General features: G+C 43.0%; 1 protein-coding gene across 1 annotated transcript in view; it reads left to right on the top strand.

The window, feature by feature from the left end:
• The window catches only part of EPM2A (EPM2A glucan phosphatase, laforin), a 74,184-nt gene extending 55,832 nt beyond the window's left edge, over positions 1-18,352 (top strand). The window contains exons 3-4 of the mRNA XM_019632318.1: positions 6,330-6,571; positions 14,404-18,352. Coding sequence (XP_019487863.1) covers positions 6,330-6,571; positions 14,404-14,681 — 520 coding nt within the window. The 3' untranslated portion in view covers positions 14,682-18,352. The remainder of the gene's footprint in view (positions 1-6,329; positions 6,572-14,403) is intronic.
• Positions 18,353-19,423: the final 1,071 nt, after the last annotated feature.

Here is a 19,423-nt window from a genome sequence, read left to right as displayed (position 1 = left end):
TTCACAAACAATTGTCTGGAAGTTTTACAGTGTAACTTATAAGCTATATTTTTATTCCATTATTATATCTTTGAAATTCTATATGCCTTTTATTAAAACTGCCTTTACAAAAGATTTTCAATCCCTAAATCTTATATTTCAGCAAGTTTCTTTTCACCTTTTAAAAAAAATCCTAGGCTGGCTGAGTGGCTCAGTTGGTTAAGAGCTCGCTCAAGAGTTTGAGCTCTGAGCAACAGCAGTTTGATGCCCAGCTCGAGCTGAGCTGCCGCTGAGCTGCCAAAAGGTGGCAGGATAGCTCAGTTAAAAAAAAAAAAATCCTGGACCGGCCAAGTGGCACGTTGGTTAAGAGTTGGCTTGAGATGCCAGCTCTGAGTAGCTGGGCCCCAGTTCGGATCCCACATGGAGACCAGTGACACTGCTCTCTACAGCTAAGATGGTGAACAACAGCTCTACCTGGAGCTGGGCTGCCGTGAGTCACTGGCGATGGCATAAGCTGCAGCCCCTGCTGCAGTGGGCTGCCATGAGCTACTGTGAGTGGCTGGCAGCCAGCGTGAGCAGCTGGCAGCTGGTGTGAGCTGCCAAGAGCCGCTGTGAGCGGCTGTCCAATGGCCGGTGAGCGACTGCCTCACCCGGGAAGAGCGCAATGATAATACGAACATGGGCCAGTGAAGTGATGTCTTCCACAACTAGACTGAAGAACAAAGGGACAGCAACTTGTCTGTTCACCTTCCCTGATTCCCCAATGCTGTTCCCCTCCCCCAATTCCCCAATAAAATCTTAAAAAAAAATTCTGATTTTTAAAATTGTTTAAAGTATCATCAACATCAAAACAAGACTAAAACTAAGATGAATAAAAATTGATTTTTAATGGTGCCAAATTATTCTCTTTTGAATGGATAAGTAAAAGTTTAATTACTATTTGGAAAATACATCATGCATCTTATTGCTTCTAATGTATCATATAACTAGAAATAGCTCACCTACTATTAGAGACAACAAACTGAAATGGGATGCATATAAAGGGCACTTTACTGTCTGATTAATCAGAATCCATTGATTTGTGTGTTTCTAACAAGCCCACTGTTTTGTCTCCATATCCTATGTAAGTAATGGGTCAATAAATTTACTTTATAACTTTAATTCTCTATCCTTCAATACACTGCATGTTTTCAGAATTTGTCTTTAGTTATCTATCTCCTAGGTTCAGTATATCTTGCTTAAAGAATCAGGAATTGTTTTAAATTCATTTTTTAAATATAGACTCTGACTTCTGGTATTTCTAGAGGAATAATTAATTATGTTATCAAAAAAGTTAGAAATAACCTGGTACAGAGACTGGTGTTTATATGTGTGTGAGAATGTGTGGGTGTATATTTCAAGGGCTTATTTCCACTAGAAAATTGATATGGGAAATATATATGTTAAGGTACCAATTTTGGGCCTGTTTGTCTTTGACTTTTTCTGAATTTCCTGAGGTTCCCAGTTAGTTTAAATATATTCGAAGACCAGGGCTGAATGAGAAGAATAGAATAACATGATAGAATAACATCTTTTTTAGCAACAAAATGTGATTTTATATACTGACTTTGGTTTGGGATTCTGATTTCTTATTCTGTAGGCTCAAATGTCCCGATTTACACTTTGCATATATTGCTATCAACTATTCTTTGGTCTTTATGCAAATCTTACATGCTAGACACATTATTTTGGCATTTATTACTAGCTAAATAGTAATTGCTACCCACTCAAAGAGTACAATATTCAAATGAGCGCTGAGTAACATTTGGGATTTAGTGTGCCTGTCATGAATATTCATTTTAATATTTTACCTGTCCGCTTCAAGATTTTGCCAATACAAATCCATGTTGTTCAAAATGCTATATTGCTTAGTTACGTAGCTGAGGTGTCCAGTCTCCTCTTTTCCAACTTGGGGCACTGTAGTATGCTTAGTTAAACCCCAAAGTTTAGGTATGGCAACCCAACACTACAACCTCCTAGGCATCCAGCAGGTTATTGGAGGAGGAATTTTTAAGTGATAATGGAAGGAAGGATGGAACACCTACATAGAGATAGGCTCCTACTCACTCAGTAGCCAGAGGCAAGGGGCGGTGACCCAGTGGGTCTGAAGTTTCCACTCCTGCAAAGATAGCAGCTCTTGGGCACTCTAAAAGTGTCCCTGTTGATGGTCTTTCTTTCAGTGCACTGGGCCAAATGGGGTATCCGGGAGTTCTTTGGGGTCAGGAATTAAAGGGAAAAGGCCTTTGGATCCTCTGCCCCTCTTGACAGCACCATTAAGTCTTTCCTGGGTTTCTGATTTTTCTCTTTATTTTATTTATTTATTTATTTATTTTTTTTTATTATTATTTTTTAGCTGAGCCATCCTGCCACCTGTTGGCAGCTCAGTGGCTGCTCAGCTCAGGCTGGGACTTGAACCACTGTTGCTCAGAGCTCAACCTCTTGAGCGAGCTCTTAACCAACTGAGCCACTCGGGCCAGCCCCTTTCTCTTTATTTTAAATTGTGTTCACGTTACTTCTCCATAATAGTCCTTCATAACCCACCGGGAAATACCTAACAACCCATTAGACTTAGAACACAAGCAACAATAAAAAATTGGTTTATCCTCTCCTGGAGGGTAAGTAGGATTCAAGCTTTAGAAAGACAATGCTTGATCTTGTAAGATATTTCCATTGAGGATGGGTAATACCCACACTTGAGGATTAGTCAGCTGGCTTCTTATGTTAACATCAATAATGACAACGACAGCAAAAGGAAAAAAACAAGGTGGTTTTATATAAAAAAAAATCAGTTGAATAGTTCATACTCTTTTGCATTTAAATGAAGGATACATAGAGCAATGGAAAGTTATCTGAATAGTCATTGCAATACAAAATAAATTACTAAAGTAAATAAATTGTAATAACTAGACAGCAACTGCACTTGCATTTTATTAGGCATTCACTAGTGTCAGTCCTATTCCAATACCTTATTTAATTTTGTTTACTCCTTACAAAATTCCTGTGAATTGTTTTTAGACCCATTTTAAAGATGAACACACCAAAGGCTCAGAGATGATAAATAAGTTGGCTTAATGTCAGATGGTTATTACCAAGTGTTTTTAAAAATATTGTGCTAGGATTGGCATTTGAACTCATTTTTTTCTGGCTTGTGTTGATTGCCTTTTCCGTTGTTTCACACTAAAAAAATGTTATGCTGTTCAACTATCTAATATTAGGATTTTGCTTCATTTTATAGATCTCTCCCACATACATACATATATACATACATATATAAATTGATACATACATACATACATATTTTAAAATACGACATGTAATATTATCAGAATAACATAACCGATGAGCCACAAACTCGGTGTCAGATGTGTTGGTCTTACTCATGCTCCACTTGCCCTTTCTCCCTACAAGTAGTAAGGAGTTCGGTTCCACTTTCATCCTACTAAATCAAGGCTTCCTAACCTCAGCATTACTGACATTTGGGAATAGATAATTCTCTGTTGTGGGAGCTGTCCTGTGCGTTGTAGTATGCTTGGCGACATCCTGGTCTCAAGCTACTAGGTGCCAGTAGCACCACCCAGTGTGACAATAAAAAATGTCTCCGTAATCGTTGCCAAATATCCTTTGGGAAGCAAAATCATTCCCAGTTGAGAATGACTGGTGTAAACTCAAAATGAAAGTAACTAAATAAGAGTGTAGTCCCTCTGCTCGGTTTCTTTCCTGCATATTGGAGGCTTTAAGCAATTAATTATTTAGGCTTTGTTATTAGTCAGAACAAGTTAGGTTATGCTGTAGTAACAAGGAATGTCAGAATTGGCTTAACACAATAAGCCATTAGCTCTTGGAGGCAGCTATCCTCCCTGAAGTAGCTTAACATTTCAGGTTATTTCAGTATTCTAGCAGCTTAGCATCCATGTGTGTTTTCATGATCATTGCAACAGGGAGAGAGAGAGAGAGAGAGAGAGAAAGTTGAGAATCATGCATAAGGTCTTAAATATGTCCCTCTGGAAGTGACACATGTCACCTCAGCTCACGTTTTATTGACAAAAGCAAGTCACATGGCCATGTCCAACATGGAGGTAAGGAAGAAACTTAGTCCTCTGTGCTTCAAAGGGGATACCTGGGAGCACTGGCTAGCACCTGTGGTATCTACCATTGTCATTCAGACAACTACTGTCTGAATGTCCTGTAATGAACCTAGTCAAGTTCTAGGTGGCATGATTAAGTCAAGTTTGAAATAAAGTACCCATTAGTTCTGGAGGGAATGTACACATGTGAAATAATTGGTGAGCAAGGCAATGTAAACTGTATACAATAGGTTATAACAATATGCATTACATTTATATATTAATTTGGAAAATATTTACATTTTATGATAGTCACATTTTGTACTTTTAAATCTTCCAATTTAAAAGCATGGTATGTCTTTTGGGTTCTGGGACCCAGTTCCACTGTGTGAGGGAAAGGGGGTTTCCCCACACATCCAAACAATTCTCCAGGCACCACCATGGTGTCCTATAATTCAACTCAATTCTGACCATATCTACCTGGGGATAGCAACAGATTCCACAGGTTAAGGGCTCAGTCCTACAAAGCTGCCCACTCTCACCCCCACCCGTTCCACTTCAGATGCCAGTTACAAGTCCAGATTCTTACCTGAAAGTCTGACCTGCTGCCTATAAATCAGAGGTTCTCATGACCCCATCCTTCCTTGAGTTCGATTAATTTTTTAGAGCAATTTGCAGAAGTCAGAGAAGCATTTACTTACTAGATCACCAGTTTATTATAAATGGATGTAACTCAGGAACACTCAGATGGAAGAGACACATAGGGCAAGGCATGGGGAAGGGGCACAGAGCTTCCATGCCCTCTCCAAGCACACTACTGTCCCTAAGTGCCATGTGTTCACCAGCCCAGAAGCTTGACCCCAACCTTTCAGGTTTTAATGGCGGTTTCTTTACATAGATATGAGTGATTAAATCGTTGGCCTTTGGGGATTGATTCAACCTCCATCCACTCTCCCTTCCAGGAGGTTTGGGTGGGACTGAAAGTTCCAACCCTCTAATCACTTGGTTGAGCCTCCTGGCAACATGGTACATCCTTAGGTATGGCTCCAAAGGTCACACATTAACATAACAAAAGACACCTTTAAGTCTCTTATCGCTTGGGAAATTCCAAGGGTTTTGGGCTCTGTGTCAGAACCCCAAGACCAAATACTGGGGGTGCCAAAAAAATGTATACGTGATTCATCTTTTGTTACGGTGTATATTGAGTATTATAATTTTGATACAGTTTTTCCTTTCTTAAAATATGTATACTATTTTTTGGTACCCTCTGTATATATGTCACATTATAAAGCACAATATCACAATGTGTCTTTCTATTTGTTGTCGTTTTAATGTCCTCCAATAAAATTACATAGTTCTTTCTGGTAAATGTATTCCTAGATTTTTAAAAATTTTGTTATTGTTTTTTGATAAGATTCCCTCCCCCTCCCCCCCAATCCCACTTCATTTCTACCTGGCTATTGCTAGTACAGAGAAAAACTGATTTTTCTATATTTTCCCTCACGCAGATATCTTAATCTTAATATTTTTAATACTTTGCATAGTTTTGTAGTTGAATCTCTTAGGGAGTGGCTGTCAAGATTTGGCCCCTGAATTAGGATATTTATATAGAATCATACTTGAAAAAAATATTTATAATGCTTTCTCTTTTTTATAGGTGGTTATATTTCCTTCTACTTACCTTGTAGCATTAGATGAAACATAGAACAGTATTGGGTACTAATGGAAATAATCTTTACTTTGATTTTATTTAAAAGACTGTTTGTTAGTTTCTGGTATTCAGCATGTTTAAAAGGTCTCATACAATTTGAAATTTTTATATAGCGTTTTAAACAGGAATGATTGCTGAATTTTAGCAAATGTTTTCCAGAATTTATTAATATAACCAAAGAAGCTTTGCCTTTAATTTGCTAATATTTATGTTGATGCATTTCCTAATGTCGAACCACATATATATTCATGGAATAAGTATAACTTGGTCAGCTTATTTTTATATATTGCTAGATTTGGTTTGCTAATAATGCCTATTTCGTGGCATTCTAGTTAATTGAATTATTTGCTTCCCCTAAAACACCACCACCAGTATTTTCCTTCTTTTAGTAATAATGGTGATTCTCATATTTTTTATATTGCTGTTCCTCTGCCAGATTTAAAATTTAGTTGAATTTTAATAATACGTGTTGCATGCAGCTCCTCTGATCTCGAATTATAACAATAGTAAGGGTTGACTTCATATGTTCTCATTAGAATTCTACCAAATATCTGGCTGGGTAGCTGTCCTCGCCAAGTGGAACACGTAACCATCAAACTGAAGCACGAATTGGGGATTACAGCTGTAATGAATTTCCAGACCGAATGGGATATTGTGCAGAATTCCTCAGGCTGTAACCGCTATCCAGAGCCCATGACTTCAGACACTATGATTAAGCTGTACAAGGAAGAAGGCTTGGTCTACATCTGGATGCCGACACCAGATATGAGCACCGAAGGTAAGCGTCAGAAGAACAGTTCTGGCCCCTTGTGGAATGTGTTTCCAAGGAGTCCTTGCTATCTGCCTATCTGATCTATCTATCTATCCATCTATCTACCTACCTACCTACTACATACCTATCTGTCTACCTTTCTGTCTAATTGAATGACCTAACAGTGAATGATAAAAATAGAATAAAGATAAGGGTTTAGGTTTAATATATTTAATATATATCTTTTGATACCTTGTCTAAAATTCTTTTTAGCATATGTCATTTGATTTGTTTATTCATTAAACATGTATTTATTGTGTATGTGCTGTGCATGTGGCGTTATGCTGGTGGCTGGGAATACAGCCCGGAAGAAAGGCAGGTTTATAGTCCTATAGGAGAGACAAGCACTAATCAAATGACTACAAATAGAGCTTTGAAACTGTGATGAGCTCTTTGTTGTTAGAAAGATACATAGTGTACTGGCGTAGAATTAACCCCTGGTCGTTTGCAGAATGTAAAAGAATTCACAGACTCTAAAGGATAGAAGTTAGAAGGTTTATTTAAGAAGAAAGGTGCTGGTAGAGTGGCTGCCAGGGGCAGTCTGGCGTGGACAACTAACTGCACCTTACTTTAGGTTAGCTTTTTCTTATATAGGAAAAGGGGAGTCAGTCAGGCAGGTCTGAGGGCTGACATCGCTTCCTGAGTTCTGGTCTGTTTGAAGATAATCTCCGGACTATGCATTACCTGTAAAAACTGCAAGGGAGCAAATTGGATTCCAGTGTCCAGATGCCTGAGGATTAAGAAATAGCTCTTTTTCTGACTCATAACATAGATATTGCTATGGGAGCATGCACAGGCAAATGAGACGCAGGAAAGGGGGCCGGGGGATCAGGAAAGGTGTTCTTGGGAAGTAACGTTTGAATTAAGATCTGAAGAGAGATGGGGTTGGGAGTGAGATCCGAAAGAGGCTCCCAGAAAGAGGGAGCAGCTTGAGAAGAACCCCCATTGCAGCAGAGCTCAGAGGGTTGTAGGAGCTGGGAGTAGGCCAGCGTGACTGCAGGCCAGAGAGAAGAAAGGAAGCAAGTCTCATAGAATTTGGGCCACAATAAGGATTTTAGACTTTATCCTAAAGCGGTGAGAAGCAGTTGAAAGAGCAGGAGGCTGGGAATTACCCAGATAGCCATTCCCTACCCTCACCCACCCACCCCCACCCCGGCTCTAAAAGTGCACTTTGATTGCAGCATAGAGAATGGATTGGGGTGGGCCCAGAGTGGGGTCTGGAGATGCCAGTTAGGAGGTTCCTGCAATGTTAACGTGAGAGATGATGAGAAAGATAACGTAACAGTGAGGCGGCGTTTATTGCACAAGTACTGGCTGAGCGTGTTTTTGTGAAGAGAGGATTATGGTGTGACTTGGGTGCTGCCAGGGAAACACAGACAGGTAAGGCATAGTTTTGATCTAATGGTAAGAGGCAGTAAGACAAGTTCAAAACTAACTACAGTACAGAAAAGAATGAGTCACGTGCCCTAGGAGGGTCATGTTGTGCAGGAGTACGTTCTGTGGAGGCGACCTGAGTGTCGTGGCATTTGAGGTGGGCACGACAGGTCAGTGTGGAGGGACAAAAGGCATGCCAGGTGCAACACACGGCACAGGCTGAGGCACAGAGGCATGGGATTTTAGAGGAATGACCTACAATATGTTTCAGCCTGGCTGTAGTACAGGGTTCTTGCAGGAAAGGAATGGAGATAATCTGAATCCCAAAGAACCAAGTTACACTAATAGTATCAATTAGATGTCAGCAGGGGGCAGCAGAGAGCTATGGAAATTGCACAGGCTGGAGGGAGGCTGGCCAAACTGCCATTTCTTTTGCGGGGAAAGAAGGAAGAAGGTGATGCCTAAAAAGGAAGTGTTCTATTATCAACCTTCTTCCTCCAAAAGTACATTGTGTATCAAACACTATTCTAAGAAATTGCATGTGTTAATTCATTTAATTCTCTCGACAAGAATCTGGGCAGATTATTATAGTTATCTCCATCTTGCAGACGGAGAGACCGAGGTACAAAAATGTTAAGTACCCTGGACAAGGTACATAACAGAGACATAGGCTGGATTTCATCGCCGGCAGTCACACTTGGAACACTGCTCCAGACTCCACACACGCTCCCATGGACTGTTCAGGCACAGTCTACAGGCCAGCACACTTTCAATCCGCCATGTGCATCACCAGCGGGATTTAGGCAAAGTCATGAGTTTCCGAGGAGGTAGCTTGTCTCCCCGACGTCAATAGTCCAATGGAAACAAGAAGGCCTGGAGAATCACAGGTTGCCTGGCCCTTGGCCTCACGTGCTCCAGTTGGCCGGGCTGGACCCCTTTGTGGGTCTGTGTCTGAACCGTCACTAGAGATGAGGTATAATTTTTGCTCCTTAAGGAGAGTACAGTTTGGTTACTCCTCCTGGTAACGCTGATCCAAAGGAGCTTGATTTTATCACAAGAGCTGTCTTTTTTCAAGAAAGAAAGAAAGAAAGAAAAAACTCTTGTTTGCACAGAAGAGCACTGGATGAATCTAGATTTATTTGTCCTGTCCAGCTTGTGTCTCTGGTTCCAAAACAGAGAAAATTGTTAGGATAGTGTGTCTATAGCTTCCAGAGGCTGTTTGGATGTTGGCTTTCCTGATTCTAGTTTTGTAGCTTTGTATTCCCACTGGAGAATGATGTGAAACAAAGTGCAGAGAAGTTGAAATAAGTGGGTGTGCCTTCCATTGCTCCCCATGCACTGACTACTGAAGGCCCTGCTCACTAATCAGCAATTTGCTTGATAGTTTGGGGGTACGTAGAAGCCTGAGGGAAAACTATCCCCAAAGACCCACTGTAGTTGTATTAAGACCTTTTTGGGGGGTTACAGGGTCACCCGGTACTAGTCACAACAGTGGAGCGTCTTCCACACTGAGGTGGTTTGGCAACACAAAATGATAGCAAAATGAAAGCAACTACATGAAAAAGGCCAAACTCCAAGACTAAATAAAGGGTTTCTTTGGCTCAGCATAACCTGGGGAGTAATCAAAGAGTTAACGACCATCCCGGAGTTGCTGAGGAATTTTTGACCAATAGATCAATCTATGCGGCTCATAATATTAGCACAGTGAAGATATAGATTAATTCTGCTGAATATTTTTAGAACGCCAGAGAAAAATCCATAGGATTTGTCTTGAGCTGCAGCATAGTGCTGTCAGATAAAGCCTGAGAAAGAAGACAGTTTGTTAGGACTGACTGTCACCCTTGGTTGTCACAGACCTGTTACGATCAATTGTGCCATCGATCCTTATCTTGTACATTTTGTCATATGCAGAGGGGTGGGTTAGGTGTTTTCTTTTTTTTTCTGAAATTTTGGTTTGTATCTTTCACCTGAGAAACGAAAAGCTCCCAAATCTAGCCGTTACCTGAAAAATGCCACATCTGTTAAGATTCAGTTTTCCTGTACATGGGAAGTACTCGGTTGTGTTCTGTCCTCTGTCAGGACAGTGCTTGGGTAACAAATGGTCTCTCCTGGCCGATCAAGCAGTTAATATGCTGTCGAGTCCTCAGCTACCCGTTGGCTGCCACAGTCTGAGTTATTTTTTCTGATTCAACACAGTGAATCCAGCTCTGCCGTGAGGCAGAGACCCTGACCTTGGAGACATCGCTCCTGGGTCTGAGCCTTGTCACCACTGCGTGGCTGGCTGTGTGATACTGGGCAGGCTAGCTCCTGCATTTGGCGAATAGGGATAATAATTCCTGCCTTACAGGGTTATAACAACAGAATAAGATGATGGATATGAAAGGGCTTCGAGAATCACAAAGTTGGGACTATATGATTAGTTCCAAGTCCTTAAATTTTTACCAAAGGATGTTATAGATAATATGAACCTTATCTATATTACATTGCAAAGGTGGAAAAGAAGATACGCTCAAGTAAAATAATAAAATAATAATATATTCCTCCATAAACCTGCCCTGGATTAAGAGGGGAAAGACACGTGCGTATGTGTGCACGTGTCGGCAAGGCTGAAAGTTGTGCCAGGAATGCTTTCTTTCAGGGTCAGCCTAGGTGAACCTTAGATATCCTCAGGGCCTTCCCTCCGCCACTTATTTCAGGCCCTGATGCCTCAGGGCACCCCATCATACCCTTGTCCTCCTTCACCAGCTTTGCTTGTTCATTTCATGCTTTCATTTAATCATTTAAAATGATTATAAAGAAGCTTTATTGCAGAGTTGCATTAGCTTGGAGAACGTGGGACCAGAAGTTAGGTTAGAGGGGTCCAGTTGTGACTCAGATCAAATCAATATTATTGGGTTTGGTTTTAATTCATGTGCTTAATGAATGTGTTTTGAGTGCCAAGGCCTGCTTTAAATCCAAAATAAGAGTCGCAGACAGTGGAGTGTTTTGTTGGACCTGCACAGGATTTTCAATTTTCAACTTAGTTGCCAACATTTAAAATTTGAACTATTTTACATAAAAAAAAATAATAAATCTGCATTTCTGTCTTGCCTTGAGGTATTACTTTTTTTTAAGAATGTAAACTTTTTGTTAAATTCTATATGAAGCCTAAATATGTGAAACATAACAATTAGGGGCTCTGGTTGACAGTGACTTTATTGTGTGAGCCTTGACCCTGGGGAGCCTCGTCTTATTGCTGGTGGGTCACATCTCAGGCTCCCGAGCTTGGGTTTTCAAGCAGAGGGACTTGGGCAGGTTAGGCACACACGGCACCTCTAGGGAAGAGGCAGAGGTGCTGAACCCCGAGCCAGATGTCACTCTCACACGGGGGTGAAAGCAAAGCATGAGTGGGATGCAGGAGCTGACTGATAACTCAGATTGACAGCCTGGAGCCAGCAAGTGCCACCTTCCAGGCAGGTTAGGGAAGGACAGTGGTGCAGAGGTTAAGACCAGAAGCTCTGGAGCCTGGCCGGCTGGGTATGAATGGCCATTGGGGAATTAGCCTTGGGAAAATCTGTGTGCCTCAGTTTTCTCAAATAGAACAGGATAATAATAATAGTAGCAATCTCAGAGCTGCTAAGAAGTGGTTGTGAAGGAACTACTGAATGCGCAGTGCTTAGAATAGCACCTGGCAGGTGGGAAGGGCTCAGCAGACGTGAGCTGTCATCAGTGCAGGGTGATTTGCAGTCCCTAGAGATCAAAGTAAACGAGGGCCCCCGCTGAGGCCAGGCTGAGACGGCTGGGCATACTGGACCCGCTGCTGCTCTGGTGCCCCTTTGGATTATTTGTCCATTCTTCATGTTAGTTAAATATCTGTCTGACAGTTCTTAAGTGGGATGGCTGAGTGGTTCTCAGAGAAGGCCACCAGCATGTGGAAACTGTGTTTCAACTGGGAGCCTTCTGGGGCCTGTGGATGGCCGCTGACATTTACCTCCCAGGATTACGTGTCTGAGGCCACAGAACCTCAAACGAACACACATGGCATGTCAGCTTCTAAACTGCGTGCATGCCTGTTGAAGCCTCTTTTACAGATCAGAAGGAAACGGGGAGGTGTTGTGTCCTCTGGGCCATGTGATGCAGACCTTCCTCGGGGAAGGGACCCCGCAGGGCCCTGTGAGCCCGGCTTGGGCAGGCCAGCTGCGCTGGGATCGTGGAGGCTGAGCACCGGGGTGCGACTCTGACTGCAGCAGCTCCTACCGCAAGTGGCCGCTGTGGTCTGCTCGGACATTTGGCATTTGATAAAAACACATTAGAAATATTTCGATTTATTTCCTGGCAGTGTACGTGGTAGCTGGAGAGGTAGCTGTCACCTTGGAGGTTTTGCCTCCCTTGATCCCCCAATTCACACAGTGGATCAACTACCATGTTTCTCTGAAAATAAGACCAGGTCTTATATTAATTTTTGCTCAAACAATGTACATTTATTCATTTATTCATGTACAAAAATCTACATTTATTCAAATAGTCATGTCTGGCTGACGATCTTAACTGGGGCTTATGTTTGGGGTAGGGCTTATATTACGAACATCCTGAAAAATCATGCTAGGGCTTATTTTCCAGTTAGGTCTTATTATCAGGGAAACATGGTACACAGTACTCTGCTAGGGACACAGTGAGACATCTCTCTCGTATGATGTTCCGTACCTTGTTACATCTCCAGTGATGTTTTACGCCCTCTAGGAGAGTGCCGCGAAGAACTGTGTGGCAGGCCCACCTCAGAGCACCCTGAAACCAGCACAGAGGTGTAAATCTGTTATAGTTTATGCCTCAGTTTGGAATCCAGCGACACAGAGGAGCTGGTGTGTGTCCATCAGATGCCCTCAGGCCCTAGGGAGAGATGCAGCCTCAGGACACTGCAGTGTGCCCTGCCTAGAGGAAGCCCAGTGAAAACCATCTGTGAACTGCTGTGTGGGGCCTGAGGCTTTAGATCCTGTAGTAGGAGGGACTGACTGAGCACCAGTAGCAACAGGAGAATATCATTCTGGCGCTTCCGTCTCTCAGGGGGTGAGTCTGACGCTAAGACAGACCCCCTGGATGGAGCGTAACTGAGAGGGCCCTAAACCACCATGAGGTCTCCGGGACCATCTGTCCTTCTAAGGTGCTGGCGCCTCACCGCGCTGTGTGGTGCTGGACCCGCCAGGGCACTGGCCTTGTAAGAACATCTGATGAGGCAAGACTGATCTCACATGAGCCACCCCCAGTTCTCCTGGGAGAACTCTGGGCCTCCGTGAAGACCTGCAGTGAAATCGTTTGAGGGCGGGGGCTTTTCCCAGCTCTCTAGTCCTCCAGTGGGCTGGCAGTGTGAAGGCTCTGGCCCTCGGAGGGTCCTTCCAGGGCCACTGTATCTCTGTGTGGTTGAGGACGGAGTGGACATAGTTTTAATCCAGGGCCCTGTGCAGTTTCCCTCTCTCATCCCTTCTTTAAGTAATTTACACTGACCATCTACCTCCCTTCCCCAAAGCCACTAAATATTATATCTTTTCTCAGAAACTCCTGGTATCTAGGAGTTGATGATTTTAGGGGGATCTCTTCCACTAGGATTAAAGAGGGGGGCTTGTCACCAGGCCCCAGCAGAGCATGCATATCCTCTCTCAGTGTGATGAGAAGACATTTGAATCATCTAATAATCGAAATATTGGGTCGTCGGGAAAGTCATGACGTATTTTTCTATGTTTTTCAATGCAAAAATGCCTCATGACTTTCCTGACGACCCAATAGTAGTCATGGAACTGCAATAACTATAATCATAACTGCCCAATAAAGGAGGAACTGAATCAGTTTTAATACACACTGCATCATGAGGGAATAAATGAACCATTGATTATCCCACCCATGTGTATTACTTAATAAGGTAGCCATTCCTTTGGACAAAGGAAAATGAGCATATGTTGAATGAATAAGACTGACTTCTTTAATCAATATGGACTAATTCTGTTTTCCATTTACCTGGAAAATCCTTTTGGATCATAGGAAATTCAGGTGACAGGACCTGTCAGGTTCTCTTTGAAACCGTCTGAACCTCTGCCGGATCTTATACAAACCATTCTGATAGATGGAAATATCCGTTCTTCTGAGGATAAGAAATGGTGAACTTTTCTTTGAAGGGAAATTGGCACCGTCACAGGAGTCACTCAAAGGAGCAGCCAGATCAAATGACAGTGCAGAGCCGACCCACTGCCTGTGCAGGGCTCCTTCCACTTTACTATTAGCAGCTTTTGATATTGTCTCACTTTTTCCTTCGAAATAAAAGGAACGAATTGGGCTCGAATGCCCCCGCCTCTCGCGCCGTGGCGCTGTGATCTCACGGGGCGCTGGAGGCGTTAGTATTAGCGGCGATTCGGGGGTTTCCTTATTCACGTGTCTGTACTGTGTTTTCTCACTCCCAGGCCGAGTGCAGATGCTGCCCCAGGCGGTGTGCCTCCTGCACGCGCTGCTCGAGAACGGACACACCGTGTACGTGCACTGCAACGCCGGGGTGGGCCGGTCCACGGCGGCCGTCTGCGGCTGGCTGCAGTACGTGATGGGCTGGAACGTGAGGAAGGTGCAGTACTTCCTCATGGCCAGAAGGCCGGCTGTGTACATTGACGAAGACGCCTTGGCCCGGGCTGAACAAGACTTTTTTCAGAAATTTGGGAAGGTTCGATCTTCCATATGCAGTGTGTAGGGCTCCCTCCCGGTTTCCTTAGAAAGCTGGGGTGATGATGCTAACTACAATGACCTAGAAACCAAGATTTCGCCTGAAAAGACTGGCTGCTGGCTTCTCCCCCAGCCTGCCTTCTTTAGTCTGGGGCTGACTTTCAGTTATCGTTGGTTGAGCTGTATCATCTCTGAAATATTTTGCAAAGGAAGCCATGACTGACCCGTGAGCAAAAGCCACCAGCAGGTGGGCTGTGCCGTGTTGTTCTAGCGTCAGACAGAAAGAGAATGTGTGCCGTTCCTGCTTCCTGCAAGCGGACTAGCCCTTAGCGTTACAGACGCTGCATCTGTTGTGTTATGAATTCACTGCTGCACTTTCTTGCTGCCTTGTAATGTGACATACAGAAGAAAAGATAGGAGTTGTGTAGAATCCATCACTTGTGCGTACACACACCACGCACCACACACCACATACACACACACGTTCTGCCAAAATTATAAAATGAGAGCTAGCCAGTTGCCAAAAAAGGAAATATGGACTAAACATGACCCAAATCGATGGCTTTCTAGACCTTGTTTTTGCGTCCTGCTCCACGGTTGTTAAAGCCTGTCCCAAGGCTGCACCCCCTTTACCTCCCCACAGCCCTGTGTGACACCCACAGGCAGTTATAATGTCTTTGTTCTCACCGAGGCTCTGTGATCATAGGTCTCAGGGCCAGCTGGGGACTAGCTGGAGTTGGACTCAGTGTTTGTTGTTTTGTCAGCAAACTGTAGTGTATTCAGTTTCTCTGTCTCAAAGTAAGGTTGATGTTTCTGCAGCAGTTTCTATAGTGGGAAATGGAACATTGTTCTGGTCAGTCGCCAAAGAATTTAGAAAAGTAGTTATATTTTGTACAACCTGTCTTAAAATGTGGTGGGCTGTCTCCAGGCCAAAGTGGTCTGTGCCATAGCTCAGAAGAGGAGCTATATTACCAGAAAAGCCCCAAACCATAGATAATTGTTCCACAGCTTGGGAACAAGCCCGACTCCACGCTCAGTTTAATACAATCCACGGTTACTGTGCCTCCAGAATGCGCAACTCCCTACCGTCCCCTAGACGCTACAGGAAACACAAAGGTGAACAAGACCTGGCCTGCAAGAAGCTCGTAGCCTAGACACAGCCCTGTGTTCAGTCAAGTATAACGCAGGATGGAGCTGTGAAAGACACGCTAGACTAGGGGGAGAGGAAGTAACTTTTGTTGGGTGCCTCTTATACACTAGGTGCTTTACAATCTTATCCAATTTAATCTTCGCAGAACCCTGTGAGGGATGTTTCATTATCTCCACTATATAGACGAGGAAACTAAGGCTCAGAGAGGTTAAATCAACTTTCCAGGAGCACATGGTGAGTAAATAAATGAAATGAGATACAAAGCTAGGTTTGTCTGACTCAAAGCCCATACTTTTCCTATTAAGCTATGATGCTTATTTAATTTTCTGCTCCTTCTTCCATAAATGTTTATTGATAGATATGGGAGATTCTGATTTAGGAAGTACGGGGGATAAGAAGGTGCAAGATGGGCCCCAGTGGGGTTCAGAGGAGGGAAAGATGTCTTATAACTGTGGGACTCAGGGAGACGACATTTGATTTGGGCAGTGAAAGCTAGACAAGACACATTTCTCTTACAGTTTTACAAAGTTAAATTTATAAACCAGGATTGAATGATATGGAGTCCAGCTCCCTTGCTAAGAATAACTAGAGAGAACTATTGTATTAAAGTAACCTGTTTATAGTCATAATGTGTTGTGTAAAATTTAATCTTAAAAGTGGAATATTTCTAATTTATTATGTGTGTGTGTGTGTGTGTGTGTGTGTGTGTGTGTGTGAATTTCCTTAATGTCGAAGGAGTCCAGTTACATAATTTACACTACAGGAAAAACTTTTTGGATGGATTTTTAAAATTTTTGCTCTGATAGGCAAAATAATTTTAGGGCTATTAAAGAATGTGTTGGAATAACCTCTCTTGTCTTCAATGAATGGGATATCCAATGTCTTTCAAAATCACCTGGAAATTTTGCTGGATAAAAAAGCATTAAAGATGACTTCTGTGTACAGGATTAAAAAACCCAAAATCCAGTGTTATTAATTTTGTCTGAAATCCATAAAAACAAACTGTGTGTTTCTTATTTGTAATCCAGTGTATTCCTTTATTTTTCAAGACCCAGAGACATCAAATGACTCTTTTACAGAAAAGGGTTTTAACTGCGGGTCAGAGGAAAGGGATGAGCTAGGAAGATTTGTAGGGAGGTTTACTGTGGTGTTGAGGAGTCCCTGGAGAATTGACAGGAAGGAGAGCAGACAGTGCTAGTGGGAAAGAATTCATGGGAGGATCACAGAAAGTGGAGTAAGTGGAAGAAAAATGACTAAAATGAGAAAAAGCAAAGAAAAGTGAAATTTCCAAAAGAAGAAGCAGGTGTATCCTTTTAGAAAGAGTGCTGGGAGGATTGTGAAGGAAGGCGTGACTGTAGGACCAGGCAAGTCGGGTCAAGGTTATGTTCCCAGGCAAAACGGTCAGGCTAGGTATTCACTACAGCAGGAAAAAGGACAGCTGGATGTAACGTGCTGACCGAATAGGAGGGTGGACTGTGCTGTGGCTTATTACCTGCTAGGACAAAAAGGAAGTCTGATAGGAGATGGGACTAAGAATAAAGAGGAAAGGACTGGTGAAGCTACCTCTCATTAGAACAATAATAATGGCACGATAATCAGGGGAAGGGAATAGCAAAAATTACAACTGCGTTCTTTCCTTTCCTAATCCAATATTCCGAAAGTCTTGCCCAATGTAGTTCATGGAAACGTACTTCCAGTTGCTCAGGTTCCACACCTCAGAGTCATTCTTAACTCTTCTCTTCCTTTCAAACATCACATATCATCCATCAGAAAAATCTGCCACCTCTTCTGTCAAAATATCTGTAGCCTAACGATGTTTGACCTCCTCCGCAGAGCACACCTGGTTAGAGCCTAATTAGTGATCTCTAGACTGAACTTCAGAAATCGCCTCCTAACTGGTCTCCCTGTTTCTGTCCTTCGCTCTCAGTCAGCCCCACCACTGTCATATCTACTCTCACCCAGTGGCGGGGGTGATCCTATAAAAATATACGTCAGATCATGCCAACCCTGTGTTCAAAGAAGCCACCAATGACTTGCCATGTCACTCAGGGTAAAAGCCGAAGCCCTTCAAGGACCCACACACGCTGGTCCCCTGGTAGGTCTCTGACCTCATCTCCTGCTGCTTTCTGCCTCACTCCGCTCCAGACATCCTGGCTTTCTTGCCCTTGGAGTATTCCTGACAGCCTCCTCCTTCAGGGCACTTCCTGTCCCTCCGCCTGGAACGCCCTTTTCCAGGTATCAACATGGCTCACTGCCACACCTCCCTCAGTGAGGCCTTTCTGGACCACCCAGCTACAAATTGCCACACGCAGCCGCAGCCCGCCCCGTCCGCATTCTCCACGTCATTTCTCTCCATGGAGCGTATTGCTGGCCAATATCCTACACAGTTTGCTTATTTGTTTTATTGTCTCCGTTCTCTCACTACAGTGTAAACTTCAGAAAGGTAAACATTCATGTCTGTTTTGTTTGGTGATGTGCCTAGAGCGCCTGTGATGGAGCCTGGCATGTATTTCAGTGAGTGAAGGACAAGAACAGCTAATAACTACTGAGAACATACATATTCCATGTGCTGCTCTCTGAGGGCTTTACATGTAGCAGCTGATTTAATTTTCCTTATAGTTCTACGAGGTAGATATTATTATTATTATTATCCCTAGTTTACAGATAAAGAAAACTAGAGGCATAGAAAAAGCATGACCTTATTCTAAAGCAAGAAAGGCAGTTTCACTCCTGGTTTGCTAGAGTAAGCTCCCAGTGCACCACCCTGTATAAACTCTGGGCACACGGCGTGTATTGGTCTGCTAGGTCAGCTGTTAAAAAGTACCACAAACCCAGTGGCTGAAACACCAGAAATGTACCGGTCCACAGTTCTAGAAGCAGGAAGTACAAGAGCAAGGTGTCAGCAGCGTTGATTCTTTCTGAGGGATGTCAGGGAGAATCTGTTGCAGGCCTCTCACCTAGCTTCTGGTGGTTTCCTGGCAGCATTTGGCATTTCTTGGTTTGTAGAAGCATCGGTCCAACCTCTCCCTTCATCCTCACATTCTCTCTCTCTCTCTCTCTCTCTCTCTCTCTCTCTCTCTCTCTCAGTAAGTGTGTGTGTCCAAATTCCCACTTTTTATGGATACCAGTCACATTGGATTAGTTCCACCCTGTTCCAGTATGACCTCATCTTAACTTAATTATACCCTGGAAGTTAGCGCTTCAATATATGAGTTTTTGAGGACACAATTTAAACCATAACACTACAGAAAACAACTACCTGAAGTTGAAGACTACAGAGAGTGAAAAAAGCAGGCAGATTGCAGGAAAGTGGAAATTTGGAAGATGGGACCATACTTAGCTGAGTTTCCTGTTTTCCAGATTTACCCCAATGTCAGGCCGGTCAATGTTGCTGAGACAGGTGAAACACTGACAGGAAACCCTGTCATCCTTGGTTCAGGAACCTAGAGTTGGGCAAAAGCAAATATTCCCTTGTGATAGAGATTAGTTCAGGAAAAAAACATGTGACTTAACATGGGCCCCTGAGATACATGAAGAGTTCCTGGGGGCTTCTGGGTTAAGCTTTCTCACTCTTAAGAAAGAACAACAGGAAGAGATGCTTTTTCTTCCTTTCATGGTTG

The sequence above is a fragment of the Hipposideros armiger genome, unplaced genomic scaffold, assembly GCF_001890085.2.
Source record: "Hipposideros armiger isolate ML-2016 unplaced genomic scaffold, ASM189008v1 scaffold_1119, whole genome shotgun sequence".
NCBI classification, from domain to species: Eukaryota; Metazoa; Chordata; class Mammalia; order Chiroptera; family Hipposideridae; genus Hipposideros; species Hipposideros armiger.
This window is presented reverse-complemented; position numbering and strand designations above follow the sequence as displayed.